The sequence below is a fragment of the Salvelinus namaycush genome, chromosome 7, assembly GCF_016432855.1.
Source record: "Salvelinus namaycush isolate Seneca chromosome 7, SaNama_1.0, whole genome shotgun sequence".
Lineage (NCBI taxonomy): Eukaryota > Metazoa > Chordata > Actinopteri > Salmoniformes > Salmonidae > Salvelinus > Salvelinus namaycush.
In genome coordinates, this window is record NC_052313.1 from 15,661,538 (window position 1) to 15,680,603 (window position 19,066).

Genomic DNA, 19,066 nt, shown 5'->3' on the forward strand with positions numbered 1-19,066 from the left:
CAATAAAGAATTGTTACAGGATGGGCAATGGACTTGGCTGACCAATAACCATGGCTGACCAATAATCCTCCCTCCTACTGTAGGTGCCCATAAAGTGGATGGCACTGGAGTCCATCCTTCACTGGACCTATACACATCAGAGTGATGTGTGGAGCTACGGTAAGTCCAACTGGACAAACAGTACAAATATTTGTGGAAATAGTCAAACTGAAATTCTGAACAACTACAGCTTTCGAAAGTGTCTACCTCTTAGTTCTACTGTTGGTGTTTCTGTAATGACATGCAGGTGTGACAGTGTGGGAGCTGATGACGTTTGGGTCCAAGCCCTACGATGGCATCCCGGCCATTGAGATAGCTGGAGTCCTGGAGAAAGGAGAGCGCCTGCCACAGCCCCCCATCTGTACCATAGACGTCTACATGATCATGGTCAAATGTGAGTCATGTGCAGCATAGATATGTAAAGGGGATACCTAGTTATTTGCACAACTGAACGCATTCAACCGAAGTGTGTACACACGCGCGCGCACACACAATCAAGGGGTTTTATGTCTTACCTACCTTCAGGCTGGATGATCGATGCAGAGAGCAGACCACGGTTCAGGGAGCTCATCTCAGAGTTCTCCAAAATGGCCCGGGATCCATCTCGCTATCTGGTCATTCAGGTCATTTAAGAATACTTTACTCCCTCAGAATTAGATATTCTATTAGATGGTTGCATCAACTCTTATTTCTTTGATGGGACATTACAGGAAAGATCTCTATCATAAAATAAATGTTTGATCTCAATGGGATTTTATCTATTTAGGATCAATCAAAATGAAATATTTACCCATATTCTAGTTAGGCCCCCCCTGGGTGCACGTTTTGGTTTTTGCCCTAGCACTACACAGCTAATTCAAATCATTTAAGCTTGATGATACATTGGTTATTTGAATCAGCTGTGTAGTGCTAGGGAAAAAAACTAAACTTGCACCCGGGGAGGCAGGACCGAGTTTGGGAAACTGCTATAGGCAATAAAAAGTATTGAAAGCTATGATGGTATGTCTACTTAATTTGCTGATGAGAGCCATTTATGACCGAAGTGTCATGTTTTAACTTAAGAAAGAATAAAACACCAAGCTTTTAATCTAATTTACTCTAAATGTACATTTCAGGGGGATGATCGCATGTACCTGCCCAGTCCCACGGAACCTATGTTCTACCGTAGCCTGATCAGTACATCAGAGAACATGGAGGATGCTGAGGAGTATCTTCACCCCTATAAGGACCTCTCCACCAGACAGACCACCCAGCACCACAACTCTAGAGTAAGTGAGCGCGCACACACACACACACGCGCGCACGAACGCACAAACAGACATATGCGCACACACACATTTGACGTCTCAATCGTCTCACCACAGAATGGCCATCCAATGAGAGAAAACAGTGTGATCCTTCGCTACATCACAGATCCCACCCACGGTGGTTCTCTAGAGAAGGACATCACAGACCCCACCCACGGTGGTTCTCTAGAGAAAGATTTCCCAGCTCTTCCAGGTAAAGTACAAACGTTATCTATGATGAGTTATTCAATTAACGTTCAACACATATGCATTGAGGGCGTAACACTTCACCATCTCCGCTCTGTAATGTAAGCCTGGGTATTTACTTGACCTTTGTCTGTATTCTAGAATACATGAACCAGGGCGGGAACACCAGGCTCTCTGACGTCTTCAACCCCAGCTATGAGGACCCCACTGAGCCAGCCTGGGCTAGTAGGCCCTCCTCTGGGTACGACCCGGACGTCAAGTTCTTCAACTTCCTGCCGTGCATGCTGGAGATCCCTGAGTACCACAACATGGCCCGCAGTACCCTCCCTCGCTCCATCTGCGAGCGCATGGACAACCCAGACTACCAGGAGGACTTCCTGACTCAGGCCACACCCACCAGTAGTCACTTCCTGCCTGCAGCAGAGAACCTGGAGTACCTTGGGTTGAGCGCTGCTGTACACGCCCCTGTACGCTAGGGGTGTCCTCCCACAGAACACAGGTACAGTGAGGGACTATGGGACCTAAAGGAACTTGGATGGAGACAGATGTGGGACATCAGGGAAGGGTTTGGAGAGATTACAGTAGTGTGGTTGTCCCTTTATTTATGGAGTGAATAGGCTTTTTGCGTCGTCCTTGGACGTAAGTCAGCCGAAACCAAGATGGCGTCTGTCATGAACTGATGCTCCTGGGAAATGTGTACTCTATTTCAAATCCATGAAGCAACCATCCACAGGTGAGTTTGGGTGACTTTCCAATCAGAAGAATGAGCCAAAGCCGTGACAATACAATTATGTCATGCAAGTAACTTATTTGTACACTGTTGTTTGTTCAGTTCGGGTCGAGCGTGTGAAACGGTTGTTTTTTTATTTGTCTTGCCAAGAAATGTGAATGTGGAGTGAACTGAGATACTGGTGGACACTGACGGACCTTATGCTTACATTGTATTGTGGACACAGTTTATTAGAGCTTTTCACTGTTGTACACACTTAAATACCAAGACTCAAACGATTTTGGGTACCGAGAGCTACTGGTAACTAAGAGGGTCAATTCAAAGTATTTTCAAAAAACGACACACAAATGTACAGATTGTGTTAGGCGTGCATTGATCTACACAATGACGGTAAATAATGGCGACGTATTCGGGTCTCACTCTTTATCTTAGAAAGAAAACTGGTCTGTAAGTCTTAACTCTTGCTAGTATTAATAATTGCAATAAGGATTGAAAACTGGAAGAGCACAAATAGACACTATAAAAGAACTCTATGGGTGGAGAACGATTAAATGAAGGTGTGGCGGTGTGCCGTATTCTGACCTTGAATGAATGCCCCCACCTCAAACCCCTCCCCCCATTCATGGTTTCCTAGCGTGTAAAGATGGTGGAATTAAGGCAAGTTCAGAATACGGCGTGAAAAAAAACAACTATATAAATACAAATATATATGATTTTTTTTTTTTCTTTTTTTTACTAAGTCTGGCTTTCAACTTACTCTTGAAAGTTGTAATAGTAGAATGCACAAGGTGCAATTTCAAAATTGGGTAGTAAAGCATCAGTTTAGCTCGTCAGTCATTGCATACCTTGAGAGCTATTTATAACTATAACTAACATCAAATGTCCAGATCAACTAGACCATGTCAGCTCAAGTTTTTAGCTGGGGTTTTTTGTCTAAGAAAAAGCACGAGGTGCAGACCAAGGGCGAATAAACTGTAAGCTATAAAAATTGAGTTTATATATGAACTCCCAGTAACTTAGTGGGTAAAACACCAGGGTCACCCTGAAGAAGGCAGAGTGATGCCGAAACGTTGGTGGTTTACCCAATAAATTACTGGGAGTTTATATATAGTGTGCAATTCTTTATTTTTATAGCTAGATTTTTTAGCTCATAGATTTTGTTGTAATGTTTGAGTCACTTAAATCACATGAATATACATTAGGCATGACAAAATGTGTAGAATTGCAGGAAATAAACTTTAAACCTTACATTTTATTTCGGCCAACAAGAGGGGAGTGAGCAGTTTGTCATGAACAGTGCTTGTGCCCATAGAAATAGACATGGCGCGCACGCAGGGGGGATGCAGATGTTCCCCAATGCTGGAAGGGGGCCTGAGTGAAAAAGTTTGGCAACCGGTTCCATGGAGAAAAAGCATCTACTTAATTTTTTTCAGATAGAAATAACAGCATTAGCCATGCATTCTTGTTTACAACTTGATAAGAGCTAGGTAAATGAGTAATCCGTTTGGATAAGGGAATTGTAAATGACACTTGTTTTAGATAAACACTGCATGACCAATAGTATGTGGACACCTGCTCGTCGAACATCTCATTCCAAAATCATGGGTATTAATATATTGCTGCGGGGACTTGCTTCCATTCAGCCACAAGAGCATTAGTGAGGTCGGGCACTGATGTTGGGCGAGTAGGCCTGGCTCACAGTCAGCCCAAAGGTGATAGATGGGGTTGAGGTCAGGGCTCTGTGCAGGCCAGTCAAGTTCTTCCACACTAATCTCGACAAACCATTTCTGTATGGACCTCGCTTTGTGCACAGGGGCATTGTCATGCTGAAACAGGAAATGGCCTTGCCCAAACTGTTGCCACAAAGTTGGAAGCACAGAATCATCTAGAATGTCATTGTATGCTGTAGCGTTAAGATTTCCCTTCAATTGGAACTACGGGTCCTAGCCCGAACCATGAAAAACAGCCCCAGACCATTAATCCTCCTCCACCAAACTTTACAGTTGGCACTATGCATTTGAGCAGGTAGCGTTCTCCTGGTATCCGCCAAATCCATATTTGTCCGTCGGACTGCCAGATGGTGAAGCGTGATTCATCACTCCTGAGAACACGTTTCCACTGCTCCAGAGTCCAATGGTGGTGAGCTTTACACCACTCCAGCCGATGGTTGGCATTGTGCATGGTGATCTTAGGCTTGTGTGCGGGTACTCGGCCATGGAAACCCATTTTATAAAGCTCCCGACAAACAGTTATTGTGCTGACATTGCTTCCAGAGGCAGTTTGGAACTCGGCAGTGAGTGTTGCAACTGAGGACCAACGATTTTTACGCACTACGCGCTTCAGCACTCGGCGATCCATTCTGTGAGCTTGTGTGGCCTACCACTTCCAGGCTGAGTTGCTGTTGCTCCTAGACATTTCCACTTCACAATAACAGCACTTACAGTTGACCGGGGCAGCTCAGCATGGCAGAAATTTGACGGACTTACTTGTTGGAAAGGTGGCATCCTATGACCGTGCCACGTTGAAAGTCACTAAGCTCTTCAGTAAGGCCATTCTACTCCCAATGTTTGTCTATGGAGATTGCAGGGCTATGTGCTCAATTTTATACACCTGTCAGCAACGGGTGTGGCTGAAATAGCCGAATCCACTAATTTGGAGGGGTGTCCACATACTTTTGTATATATAGTGTAGATAAACATTTCGAGATTTGAGGATAGGAGCGTGAACAGTGTCATGTGGACTCTTAGCTCTTGTTAACAGCAGATACGTCAGATTGTTTGAAGTTTCTACTTGTCTAACAAAACATTTTTTACAATGGAGATTGTTTTAACAACCTGTCTTTGTCTCTATCCTTGAGTTGAACATCCACATGTGAATTAATTTGAGTGTACAATACCAATTCAGATGTATTTCCCCAGAAATCATCAGTCTTAAGAAAAAGTTAGCTACTTGTACATAAATGAGCATTCCCTGGAAATCCTTTCATCGTGACTCCAGTCCTTTTGTTAAACCTAGAATTCATAGGCTGCGTTTACACAGGCAGCCCAATTCTGATATTTTTTTGCCACTAATTGGTCTTTTGACCAATCCCATCAGATCTTTTTCAGGACTCCCGGGTGGCACAGACACTGCATCACAGTGCTAGCTGTGCCACTAGAGATTCTGGGTTTGAGTCCAGGCTCTGTCGCAGCTGGCCGCAACCGCAAGACCCATGGGGCGGAGCACAATTGGCCCAGCATCGTCCGGGTTAGGGGAGGGTTTGGCCGGCAGGGATGTCCTTGTCCCATCGCGTACTAGCGACTCCTGTGGCAGCCCGGGCGCAGTCCACGCTGATGCGGTCACCAGGTGTACGGTGTTTCCTCCGCCACATTGGTGTGGCTGGCTTCCGGGTTAAGTGGACATTGTGTCAAGAAGCAGTGCGGCTTGGTTGGGTTGTGTTTCGGAGGACGCAGGTCTCTCGACCTTCGCCTCTCTCTCGTCTGTACGGGAGTTGCAGCGATGAGACAAGACTGTAACTACCATTTAGATACCACGGAAATGCGGTTTAAAAGAAGGAAAATACAACTAAAATATATTTTTTAGAGCTGATTTGTTTAGTTAAAATATATTTATCAGAATTGGGTTGCCTGTGTAAACGCAGCCTTAGTTGCTACATCAATTTGTTTTACTTATAAATGAATGACATACCCATTGATTATTGAAGAATATAACTTATATAACTCTTGAAGAATATAACTCATGAGTTTAGTTCAACTGTCGTACCACATCAGAACCCCAAATAAGCTTTTTACTCCAATGTTTATAAGCGGTATACATGTAAACAAACACTGTATAGCCTCAAAACATGGTTAAAACTATACTTTTAAATATCATGGTCAGTCCTTGTATCCATGGTCTGTCTATGAATTTGAGAGTGGTTACATTTATCCAGGCCCATCTCTCAGCTTTTTTCTAGCCGATAACAGAGGTGGCTCAAGCACTGTTTTTATGATTGTCTATGTTATTACAGAGGGGTTAGAAGTCAGTAATGCAAGTAGAAAATAGTCGGTAATTCAACTCAATTTAGCAGTTGGTAATTGTGAGACAACTGCAAGCTCTCTGAGCCAACAGTGTTTGACACGTTACCATGACATTCTTCCTGTGTTTGTATACTGTATCTACTAGTATTTGGTGTTTAGGAGATCAATTTTAATTGTGCACTTCACACATACAAAAGTACAGCATTCCACTGTAATGCTATGTCCTAGACGCTACAATGCTTAAAATAAAGGAATGCCATTGGAATTTCCTAAAAAGTCAAATCTACGTATAATCAAATTATTTCAGGTTTTCCGTCGGCAATAGAAGCAGACACCATCATAATTATGTTTTTCAAACCATAAGCCAGGTTTGTGTTCATTAGGCAGAAGGACTACCTTGACTTGTCCAATAAGAAATGCTCCTTTTCGTTTACCATTGCAAAACATTTTCTATCGAATGCCCTAATGAGCATGACCCAGGGTTAGTCAGAAGGACGTCTTGTCAAGCGGACTAACGCACAAGCAAAGCATGTCACACACCATTGATTGTTAGAATATGTACAAATTATTTTATTAGCATGATTTGAACAATTATTTACAATAAGTTAATGGACTGTGGGATAACATAAAATATGTCTCGACTCAAACTGTTACTTGCTTCATGAGTGCCTGCTCCCCGAAAACTTGCTTGAAGTATACCACATGCTCCTCACAGTGCTCACCTATTGGCCAATCAAAACAGAGTATTAGGGCAAAGGTCATTCAATACATGCCAGTGGCAGCTAGGTGGAGACTCATTCATTTATTAGCTATTCATGTATTAATTAGTCATTTATTCCCAGGTTTATTTATTACCCCACTGCAAACACGTTGATTGTGTTTTTACCATTAGTACCCATTGTGTCCTTATTAATTTATACATTTCTTAAAATTGTATACAGTATTTAGACAGGTATATGCTACGCTGTTTGTCATCCTCTTGAATTGCAGTTTACGTTGATAATGTGGGTGTCTATTAAACCTGAAACCTATAGGATAAAGGTTCACAATCATTGATACTCGCCCATTCACACATGTTCAAAGAAGCCATGCAATTGTGGTAAGAATTTTATGTTTGGGAACAATCAGATGCATCCACATGAATAGAAAAGCAACAGTTTCAGCATATGCCTGTTGTTCCTGGCTTAGCAGAGTTATTATTTGGGTCAAGGCAATCTAATATAAATCACACAGAGGGAGGGCACTCATTCATTATTGAACACAACGGCATTGCCAACATTTCTACCACAGAATAGAGACCATGTGAGAATTATTTCTACGGTCATTACAAAGGATTTAGTCAGACCAGAGCCATAAAAATACATAGTCTGGCATCACTCCTACACAATTTATTCAACCTATCGGTGTGTATAAGTCAAGCCATCTGGCTGAAGACAATGTGGTTCTAGATGAAGTGTTCTGCTATGTGGGCCAAGGTGAAAAGTAGTGCACTACATAGGGAATAGGGGGCCAATTGAGCTGCGAGCCTAGTGTAGTGGTGTCACATCACCTGGGTTGAAGCTGGAGCTGCCTCTCAGACGCAGGTTCCTCTGCTCGAAGAACCGGAAGATGGTGTAGAAGAGCATCTGGTCGGTCGTCTGGCGTGCCGCGTCCAGGAACTTGCGGGCGGAGATGTTGTCGTGGCCACCCACGCTGCGGATGAAGCGCAGTGCACCCAGCACTTGCTGTCTGGACAGGAGCACCTCCACGATCTCATCATTGGCTGTGGACAGTCTCTGTCACACACACACACACACACACACACACATAGATGTATGATGTTATAGGTCAGTATGTTACACACACATACTGTAGATCAGAACGTCACATGGGAAACCATCACTGTGCTGACTCAAACAAACCAAACTAGATGTATTGTTATAACTCAGCCATGAATGGAGTTTGTTCACTTGAAGGTTCCTTATTTGCTATAATTAGCTGTACCAATACAACTAATGGAACTTTAAAATGGGATTCTCTGGAAAAACATTAAACTCTCCAAAGGACTTTGGATGTCATGTGTGATATTCGATAGCTGTTTGAACAGTGTGTGTGTTTGTTTTTTGAGCGAGTGTGTGTGTGTGTGTGTGTGTTTGAGGGCGTGCATAAGTAAGGGATCCTACCTTCAACATATCCAGGGAGAGCTGGTGTGCAGGGGGGTATGTGCTTTCTAGAGACAGCAGCAAACAGGCCTTAGAGAGAATGGTGATGCACATGGTAATTCCATGACCAATCAAAATAAAGATCTTACTGTAGAACTGATCCAAGGTCAGCTCAAACAATGAAACAAGAGAGAGAGAGAGTAAATAATCAACCACTATTAGAGCAACATCATGCCTTTTATCCTTCAAACAAAGTTATCCGGTGAGAAATGGGATCACAGGAGGAGTAGATGGGGGAAGAGTTTCCCACGCATTATATTGGATTAAACACCATGTAAGAATGAATTGTGAAAGACCTGAGTCAAATACATATGTCAAAGGGCTTTACTATTGTTTCCAATGTACCAGGAAAACCATATGAACCGTAGCTCAAGCTTTTTTTTAAAGTATTTGACATGTATTTGACCCAGGTCTATTCTGAAGCATTGCGTCTTCAGTGAATAGCTTGCTAGCCCTTTGTCCCAAACGTTGTATTACTCCACTGAATACCCAAAAGCTATTGATGACTATAGGACCAAACTACCATGAAATAGTTGAGCTGTATGTAGTAATTGCTGATTCACCAGTGGCTTGGAGTCGCTGAGGACGTGGTACTGGAGGAACTGATGGAGCATGTAGAAGAGGTTGTGCTGAACCAACATCTTAATGACCAGCTCATACAGGTAATGCTGGGGGGGAAACAGAGAGTGGTTATTAGGTTATTCAATTGTTGCATCTGAGCTCCTAGAGTGTACAGCTCTCTTTTTCTTTTTGAAGTGTTCTACTCCGCTAGCCAGTACCTCGCCTAAACAGGTGTGCGTTCCTTTCGCCTCCGGAAACAGAGAGTGCCTTAATATTTCAATATTATCTCCAGGGCAATATGGACCAATACATATGTAGGATCTACAGGAACATAAAGTATACTAATGTAGCACTGGCAACATGTTACAACATGAAACGGTGGCATCTCACCATAACTCATAAAAGAACAAAATAGGTTCTGATAGAGCCTCCACAAAAGACATATCTGCTTTTCTGCAAAGGAGTACCTGCACGGTGATCTGGACCTGGTTGAGTGAGCGAATGTACTCCATCAGCACAGCAATGATAAACTTGTGACACGTGTCCTGTTAGAGGGGTGAAACAATATAATGTTCAGTCATCTTACAGGTAATTGAGATTATTATAATTTTAATTATAAGCCAGCCATTGAAATATGTGCTTTGCCGCTGTCACCTTTTTCTCAGAGAAGGAGGACAGGACGTGGGTGTACATGTCTGACTGGTCGATAACCGCCTGCGTCCGGACGGGCCTCTCCCGAGCAGCGCTGCCTCGGCTAGGACCAGACTCCGTAGCCTGGAAGAGATCAGCAGGAAAGAACAAAGGTCATGTCACTGAAACAGTGTGTGAGCTACTGATCCGCCGTAACACGGAGGAGAAAACTCTAATCTGTTCAGCTGATTATAACATCTACATCCTTTGTGTTATTCAAGTTACGAGATCAACATTGTTGAGACATATCTAATAGTGAGATATCACTACTGTTCTAAATATATTTTCACTGTGTCCCTTGATTTTCAAATGACTTAAGTGAACTAACACAATTAGCTTTTCTGTGCATTTATAGTAATATCATTGAAGTACATCCATTTAGCCACATACACACTCTGATCATGCCTTACTAGCAGTCAAGACAGCTGTGCTAGAAACAGCGTGGCTTTCGTTATGCAGTGTTTTCATAGACTGTACTCACCACAGTGTAGGTCTGCTCTGCCTCCAAGTACTCTTTGTAAACTTGGTTGAGTTTGTCGAACACTGTGGCCACCACTGGTAAGCCCCCCTTATCTCCCCCGTTGAGCACTGAAACACAGTGCGTGAACGCTATCTACGGGCACTATGGTTTAGGGGTTCTCTAATCATGAACAAACTCGACTTCTTTGTTTTATTAGTGTGCTTGCTTCAGAAACTAACAGTCTCCCCTATGTTTCACGAGGTAGTCTTACTTTGTGCGCACACGGACAAGATTACCATCTTGCAGTCTCGTCTGCGCAGGAGGAAGTCCATCAGCTTGCCCTTGTCCTGCAGGAGGTTGACGGTCAGCGGCAGCTTCACCTGCAGATACCACAGATACCCTGAAGCAAAAGGGGAACACACAGCACAGGAGAGAACCTGAGTCCCACCCGGAAACAACCAACTGTAGATCTGAGAAGTTTGGATAGGCGCAAGCAATATGGCAACCATTCTACATAGTCTACCAGAGAACGAGGTGGCTCTCCTAACACAGTGGTTACTGTATACCTATCTGTTCCTATCAGATCTACAGTGAATAGGGGTTAAGGACTAGTGGTTGTTTCTTTTTTCTTTAGTATTTTACCCCCTTTTTCACCCCAATTTTGTGATATCCAATTGCAATCCAATTACGATCTTGTCTCATCGCTGCAACTCCCCAAAGGGCTCGGGAGAGGCGAAGGTTGAGTCATGCGTCCTCCAAAACATGACCCGCCAAACCTCGCTCCTTAAAACCCGCAGCTTAATCCGGAAGCCAGCTGCACCAATGTGTCGGAGGAAACACCATTCAACTGACTACCGTTGTCAGCCTGCAGGCGCCCGGCCCGCCACAAGGAGTCGCTAGGGCGCGATGAGCCAAGTAAAGCCCCCCCGGCCAAACCCTTAAACCCGCTGTGCCACTGGGGAGGCCTACAAGTGTTTTTTTCTGGTTCAAATTAACCCAGACAGTTTGCCAGGACATAGTCGTCTATGGTTAGATGTGTAGATGTTCTTCTCACTCACCTTCGCTTGCACTGATGATGATATCGGGTTGAAAGACGCTCCAAGATGAGGAGTCTGAAGGTCAAGGGAAGCATAGTAATACCACCACTTACCATCTCCATACTATCCGTCCCAATTATCATTGATACCATTTCATTGACACAAGTGTCGCCGTAGCTCATCTAGCTACTGGCGTTTCATAAAGGATACAGAGCTCACAAGGCACCGGAGGCTGGGTGGGCACAGCAGCAGGACCTATGGAGACAGGGAGACGTGAAGTTCGTTCCTGTCATGGGTTTAAGAGACATGGGACATAAGGGAGCGCAAGGAGAGGAAAAAAACTGTTTTCAAAAGTGACAGATGGGAGTGAACTTCTGAAAGTTCTGTAATGTCTCACACAGTATGACACATGGGGGCCCGAAAAAATAAAACAACAGACAGAGAGAGACAACTGGAGGGACAGGCAGACAACACAGGCAAAGAGACAAATATAAACTCAGACAGTCAGACAGACAGTCGGTAAGGACCGGCATGGCCACATACAGTAGTCAATCCATGTAGCCTATACCTGTTAGGGGAATCCTGTAGGGGTGGATGGAGCGACCAGGCAACACAGGCTGATGGACGTTAAGAGCACAGTCAGGCTCCCGCAGCTTGATGTCAAATATGATGGAGGTCTGAAACAGAAGACATTATCTACATCATTCAGGACTGAACGTGTTTGGACATTGGATATGGAACAACATGATAGTAGTATTTTTTTGTCTAACTTCGAGGCTGCCGCGAACTTGGGACTATAAGGTTATTTCTGAATTTTTGTCAAAATGTAGTTATTGACGTACAGTAGCATTGTTCTGTTTAATGTTCTCTACCTATATAGTAGTCTAAATACCACAATTCATGTTGTTAAATTCAAAAGAATACAAGATTAAAATTGCTGACACCATTCAAACCAATGAGGGTTAAGATCTTTAAAACCAATTATTTCAGAATCATCTTTTTGCAGATAGAATCTTATAGTCACGAGCTCTCAATTTCTGCCAAAAGGAACTCACCTGAGAGCTCTGATGATGCACAACAACCAGGTTATCCACCACGTTGAGGGCAAACTTCCCTGTGGTGTTGAGTTTTAACACGTTGGTCTTCTTACAGGATCCCTCCCTGGGAACAACATGCTGTTAGTCAGGACCAATGACTTATATAAACCCTGGATTTCTGATGCTATGTATTGACCATTGAGAAGCTTTGATGCCACCGGTCGGCCATATTGGCCAGGGGCGCCGTGTTGAAGCCACCGTGACTCCATCTTGGCACTCCCCCACCATTGTAAACAATATTTTGGAAGCTATAGAAATACATGTATTGTCTACATTTGTTTTTGACATTTTTATAATATTACAGACACCTTAATGCATACTTTTAAATTAGATTGTGAGCTAAACATACAAAAAAATATCTAAAAACATTTTCCTACATTTTTTTGGGGGGGGGTCCTTCAAACATTTAATTGAAATACTGTAGAATTCTATTCATTCCAATGGAGGACAGTTCCTACTCCCCATTAAGTTGTCTGTAATATAATAAACGTGTCAAAAACGAATGTAGACATTAATAAATGCATTTCTATAGCTTCCAAAATATTGTTTACAATGGTGGGGGAGTGCCAAAATGGAGTCACGGTGGCTTCAACACAGCGCCAGCTATCAGTAATCTAGTGTATATATAAACCATTGGTCAGGACAGTGACTGACATAATATGTCACTTTATCCCTTCAGTTATTCCCTATTCATAAATAACACCATACATATTTAATTTCAAGGTGGTTGAATTAATGTCTCTAGCAACTCTGCATATTAGTAGTATGAATTTCAGCATGTTTAGAGCAATGCCCATTAGGAATATGCTGTATGAAATGTAAGATTTACCTGGGTAGCTGATAGAGGACCACCTCAGCACAGGGACTGTCAGTAGTTCTGGAGTGATGCTTCAGATACATTACATACAGCTGACCGTATCTACCATTAGAAACAAAGTGAACAACTCACTTAGCTTTTTATACTGCCAAAAGTTGTTTGAAAATGTTACTTGAATATCGAGCCAAACTATGACATTTCAATTCAAACACAGATGCAAACTTACATGGTGGCCACAGCAATGTCCCTCTCTGTCAGATTGAGCTTGGCTGGCTTGGGAACCACTGGAAGCTCAATCTCAAACTTGGGCATTTTAGACATGGTCCCACTCTGCAGGTACAAACAACAACAGGTAAGTCAACACCATCAAAAACAAGATAACGACAGTGAGCTTGGACAACCACTTTAATCAAATCAAATTAAACACTAACCTATCAAATGTTTGATGAATAGATTTTCAGCAACTTGCGGCTGCTAATGCTTTCTCAAACATGAACATGAGCTTTGGTGGAATATATCGTGTCTTACTGTATCCGGTTGTGGACATGTCTGAAACATTTATTATCTCAGTTGTGACCACTTACTTTGAAGGCAAACGGCTGCAGCACGTTTCCCTGGGCGGTGGTAGAGAGCAGGATGACTGCAGTCTCAGGACAGTACATGTACCAGTTCACATTGACGCTCTGACTCTTCAGCAGCTTCAGGCTGCGTTTGTCAGGAAGCACCTAAACACAACTGGCATCTCATTGACATACACTTCATCATCTGTCTAATGTCGGAAAAACTGGCACAAGAAGACATTTTTCTAGAACGCATTTGGAGCCTAGTAGACATCCATATATACATGCTTTTTCCAGGTACAATTTGACCTTACACATCGCAGTAGGACAAAATCTGCCAAATTCATAGCACAGTCAGTTAAATTGAGACCTCTAGTGGTTGTAGTTTGGATTGAGTTGACCGAGTCACATAAGCTTCATGTGACAATGTTTTAGTATAGAAAAGAACAATACAAGTTCAATTCAACCGTTTGTGTTACAATAATCTAGGACACAGTGCATTCCTAAACCACAAAACAACTAGCTTATTACTCCCTTATCACAAGAAATAGGAGTCGTAAAATATACACTGAGCGTTTCAAACATTAGGAACACCTGCTCTTTCCATGACATAGATTGACCAGGTGAAAGCTATGATCCCTTACTTATGTCACTTGTTAAATCCACTTCAATCACTGTAGATGAAGGGGAGGAGAATTTTTAAGCCTTGAGACATGGATTGTGTATGTGTGCCATTAAGAGGGTGAATGGGCAAAACAAAAGATTTAAGGCGAACCGGTTTAAGTGTGTCAAGAAATGCCACACTGCTGGGTTTTTCACGCTCAACAGTTTCCCGTGTGTATCAAGAATGGTCCACCACCCAAAAGTCATCCAGCCAACGACGAAGGAGTCCATGCCCTGACAAATTGAGGCTGTTCTGAGGGCAAAAGGGGGAGGGGGGCAACTCAATATTAGACAGGTGTTCCTAATGTGTTGTACACTCAGTGTAGTTACCTGGTAGAACTCAATTCCCTGGTCAGTGATGAAAACGATTTCATTCCAGTTGGTCCAACAGAAGCCCAAAATATTGGCATTCTTCATCTGCCAATCAAAACATTTGAATATCAAAACCAGAACTATAGAAGATTTGACTCATGCTTAGTTGCACCTATGTAGAAATTACAGCTATTTTTAACTTGAAACATTTGACACTGGATATGCTTGCATACCTTACATTCCTGGGAGCATTCCAAATGCGGATAATCCGGTATGAAGCTTATGAAATCCTAAAATAAAACAGAGGCTTTCGGTCAGGCCATCAGCATGGAAACACAATGTTGGAATAACTTAGAGGTAGGCTACCTACATTGAGTCGAGAATGATTTATGTAATGCTTACCACAGATTTTGGTGTTCTCTGGACAGCCAAAATCTTATTTCCGATCGAAAACTTAATGCACTTCACCTCTCCTTTGTCATCCATTCTGTGAAGAAAAGAAATACTTTCATGAGATCATCATCACTGATCTTACAATATTCATCATCACAAGTTATGTGCAATGTTGTTACCTGAAGGCAACTGAGTTTTTGTCATCTGGTCCTTTAACCACAACCCCAGTGGCACCCCCTGATCGTACTGCAAACACCTGAATGGGCAAAAAGGGTAAACAGAGAAAGCTCAATATATAAAAGGATTTGGGAGGTAAATATTACATTTAGATAGGGTAGCAATAAAATGAGGGTTACTGAAGCATAAAATTGAGGGTTACTCCTTGTCTAGTCTGGTAAATGTATTGCCAGTGGAGAAACATTTGTTAATGTTGACTATATACTATAGCTAACCAATTTGTCTACCTCCTTTACCTACCGAGGTAAAGTTGGTTTTATATTCACACATTCGGACATTCAACAGACATTCGCCAAAAGCCATTTACAAATGTAAAACTCAATAACTAATTCACCTTGTCACAGAATCATCAAACTAGATATGATTTATTCTATAAATGTCATGCATACTTTTACAACCTCTGTTTTGAATACAAATTCCAGTTTTGATTTGATAGAAATACATAAAATCTATAAAATGCAATTTAAAGCTGTATAAATCAATAACTAATTCACCGTTTGTCACAGAAACATCAAACTAGGTATGATTTATTCTGTACATGTCTAGTGTACTTTTACAACCTTTGTTTTGAGAAAAAAATCCAGTTTTGACTTGATAGAAATACATAACATCTATAAAATGCCATGTAAAGATGAAGAAATCAATAACTAATTCAGTGAGTGTCGCAGAAAAAGTGAAAATATGCATTTATTTGCAATAACTTTAAAGAAATGTTCATTTCAAGTGCAATTTATTCTATATAAAGTTAGACAATGTTTACATAAAGTTGTACAATGTTTACAATCTTAAATTGTATGCCCAATCAATGTTTGCATTTTTGGTGTAACAGTTCCACATTTTAAAGTAGTTACAAGGCACAACAGTAATTTATTTATGCGTCTAATTTAACAGCCAAGAGGCCCCTTCCAATCATTTTCTATTTTGGCTTTGTTGAAGTCCTTCTTTGTCATCCCCAGACAAGCTGAAGGGTACCATCTCCTGAGGTAATAGATTCAACTGTTCAACACTTACAGCCAAATGTTTAATACCCCGGGTATTCCCAGAACACATTCTGGAAAGTCTATAGATACAGTGGTCACTTTATTAGGTACAAACCCTTTTACATTTGGAACAGAGTTAATTCGGAACTGTTGATGAAACTGGGAAAGGAGATAGACTGTCAAGTTTTTAAGTCCAGTTGGAGTTGCAAAAGTTAAAAAAGTGTTGCAAAAGTGTTGAGTTACAAAAGACCATCACAGACTGTGCTGTCATTTTGCACATTCTAAAGTTCAAACAAACAGTAACAGAATACCTGAATACTTCTCTGCATGCTTTAGTGTCTAGCAAGCCAAGACCACGGGACTTGGTGTATGTAGGAGCAATTTATTTTCGTGAATAGGGTGGTGAACCTAATAAAGTGGCAACTGAGTGCTTTTGAGCAGTGTCTGTCTGTTATACGTTTGATCAATGGGTATGATGGTACATCTGATCCCCAAGGTCCTCATAGGCTCATTTGGATATATAGAGTTGGAGGTAAAGAAAAAAATATAAAACTAGGACATTAAAACCCTGGCAGAATTCCACATCCATTCACATAAAATGTGTATTTTAATGTATAAATACCCTTCTAAGACCACTGTCTTTCTGGACATTTTAAAAGGTTTGCAAATAGTTCTTTCTGCAAGGAATGTGAATTGAAAGGGATATGGTAATACCTATGTAGGTGACTTAGTTTCTCCACTGGTATAATGGATATAATGTGTGGTAGTTGCACACCTCCCTGCTGAATTATGTAGAGCTGATTTGGGCTAGTCTGATATTGTTTTCGGGGAAAAAACTAATTTTCACTTAGGCTTTGTGCTAGCAGTTTAAGAGAGAAAGAGAGCAAATAGCATAGGGACAGCCTGGTCGAAGTCCTAGTTTTTAATGGTTAGTGCCAGTAGATTGCAGAGGGGTTCACATACAGTTCAGAGACAAATCATAATGTATACATTTAGCCCAAAAACAAAACATGTACAGTCCACTTCTTATATTAGTGCTTTTTTTGTTATCCACCCTCTGGTATCTTTCAATACCCATGCTAATACATATATACAGTATATACGTACACTACCGTTCAACGTTTGGGGTCACTTAGAAATGTCCTGTTAAAATAGACGTATAAATAAATGACAGTTGTGCCTTGTAACTACTTTAAAATGTGGAACTGTTGCACTAAAAATGCAAACATTGATTTAGCATACAATTGTAAACATTGTACAACTTTATGTAAATATTGTCTAACTTGATATAGAACAAATTGCACTTGAAAGTAACATTTCTTTAAAGCTATTGCAAATAAATGCATATTTTCACTTTTTTCTGCGACAATCACTGAATTAGTTATTGATGTATACCGCTTTAAATGGCATATTATAGATGACGTATTTATATCAAATCAAAACTGTAATATTTATTCAAAACAAAGGTTGTACAAAGGTATGCTAGACATTTATAGAATAAATCATAGTTTGATGTTTCTGTGACAAACAGTGAATTAGTTATTGATTTATACAGCTTTAAATTGCATTTTAAAGATTGTATGTATTTCCATCAAATCAAAACTGGAACTTTTATTTAAAACAAAGGTTGTAAAAGTATGCTAGACGTTTATAGAATAAACCATACATAGTTGTATGTTTCTGTGACAATCAATGAATTAGTTATTGATTTTTACTATTTTAAACAGCTTTTGGCGAATGTCTGTTGAATGTCCGAATGTGTGAATATAAAACCAACTTCACCGACCATATTAAATTAGTCATACTGTATGGCTACACCTTCTCCGCGGTTGACAGCCATCCTCATCTAGTTAGCTATCTGTTCTTGATGAATGAAAGGAAATGTAAATGTCTTAAAAGTAAAAGTTCACGGATTATGTATTTAGCTAGCTATAAACGAGCTAACTAAAAGCATGTAGCTATCTATATCAGTGTGGTGTCACGAGCATAATCCTGCTAGCTAGCTAGCGTTTGGACACATCGGGAGTGTGTATTGGTTGGACTAGTCATACGGACTCCGGATGTGTCCCAAAGCCACTAGCCAACTAACGTTAGCTAGCCTAGGCTACTGTACCTGTTTATTCGCTTCGTCGAAAAACACATTGTTGACGCTTGACGCATTTTCAAATTGCACAGGGTTTTCACAAAGTTCAAGGTAGTGTTCCTCACTCATTGTGAACTTTCAGTTATGCTATGATGTCTTGTAGTTGTCAATGTTTGTGCCGTATAACGATTTCAGAACTGATTTGTACGAAAGATAGGTTCGTCACTAGACAGTCATAAACCCCGCCTATTTCTCCAATTGATCATCTTAAAATGTGATATAAAAACGAACCTTAATCCACTGTTAATCTTGTGCATAACCCTAAAGATCAAAAATCATATTTTTGTTTTCATAAATGTTTACATCGTCATTTTGATTGTGGCTGTGCTTGCTAATTAGCGAAACAAAGGTCCAAGAACCTCTCTAGGGTAAGTTCCGGTTGAAAATCATGTAAATCACGCGAATCGCCTACCATAGTAAATGTCCCTTTCAAAATATAAATCCCATCGTCAAACTTTGAAATCAAACGCTCCAAAAAGGTACGGGTAGTTTCTGGAGGCATTAAAACATTTTACAAGTTGGACTGCCTGACTAAGATACGTTGTAGTTACACAAAGGTTGCTTGTTATACATCTTTTGTTTTATATTTGCTAGTGTAGGTATGGTTTGGTGTCTTCCAGCAGCTTCTGCTCCA

General features: G+C 41.2%; 2 protein-coding genes across 5 annotated transcripts in view; one reads left to right on the plus strand and one right to left on the minus strand.

Annotated features, from left to right (window-relative positions):
* The window catches only part of LOC120051015 (melanoma receptor tyrosine-protein kinase-like), a 52,261-nt gene extending 48,744 nt beyond the window's left edge, over window positions 1-3,517 (plus strand). The window contains exons 22-27 of the mRNA XM_038997589.1: window positions 84-159; window positions 287-433; window positions 565-662; window positions 1,155-1,307; window positions 1,404-1,539; window positions 1,674-3,517. Coding sequence (XP_038853517.1) covers window positions 84-159; window positions 287-433; window positions 565-662; window positions 1,155-1,307; window positions 1,404-1,539; window positions 1,674-2,008 — 945 coding nt within the window. The 3' untranslated portion in view covers window positions 2,009-3,517. The remainder of the gene's footprint in view (window positions 1-83; window positions 160-286; window positions 434-564; window positions 663-1,154; window positions 1,308-1,403; window positions 1,540-1,673) is intronic.
* A 3,306-nt stretch (window positions 3,518-6,823) lies between these two features.
* LOC120051016 (regulator of MON1-CCZ1 complex-like) lies at window positions 6,824-18,585 on the minus strand. 4 transcript variants are annotated; one of them, XM_038997592.1, is made up of 20 exons: window positions 18,403-18,584; window positions 15,252-15,328; window positions 15,082-15,166; window positions 14,913-14,969; window positions 14,698-14,784; window positions 13,729-13,869; window positions 13,371-13,474; window positions 13,157-13,246; window positions 12,286-12,391; window positions 11,799-11,907; window positions 11,441-11,485; window positions 11,252-11,305; window positions 10,465-10,593; window positions 10,215-10,321; window positions 9,698-9,817; window positions 9,511-9,588; window positions 9,046-9,150; window positions 8,444-8,512; window positions 7,831-8,056; window positions 6,824-7,003 (listed from the first exon to the last, which is right to left on the minus strand). In XM_038997592.1, the coding sequence occupies exons 1-20, from the start codon at window positions 18,499-18,501 to the stop codon at window positions 6,924-6,926; spliced, it is 1,968 nt and encodes a 655-aa protein (XP_038853520.1). In that variant the 5' UTR covers window positions 18,502-18,584; the 3' UTR covers window positions 6,824-6,923. The 4 variants fall into 4 exon arrangements, with proteins under 4 accessions (XP_038853520.1, XP_038853519.1, XP_038853521.1 ...); XM_038997591.1 differs by having other exon boundaries at window positions 8,444-8,490; window positions 9,006-9,150; XM_038997593.1 differs by lacking the exon at window positions 10,215-10,321 and having other exon boundaries at window positions 8,444-8,490; window positions 9,006-9,150; window positions 10,490-10,593; window positions 18,403-18,585.
* Window positions 18,586-19,066: the final 481 nt, after the last annotated feature.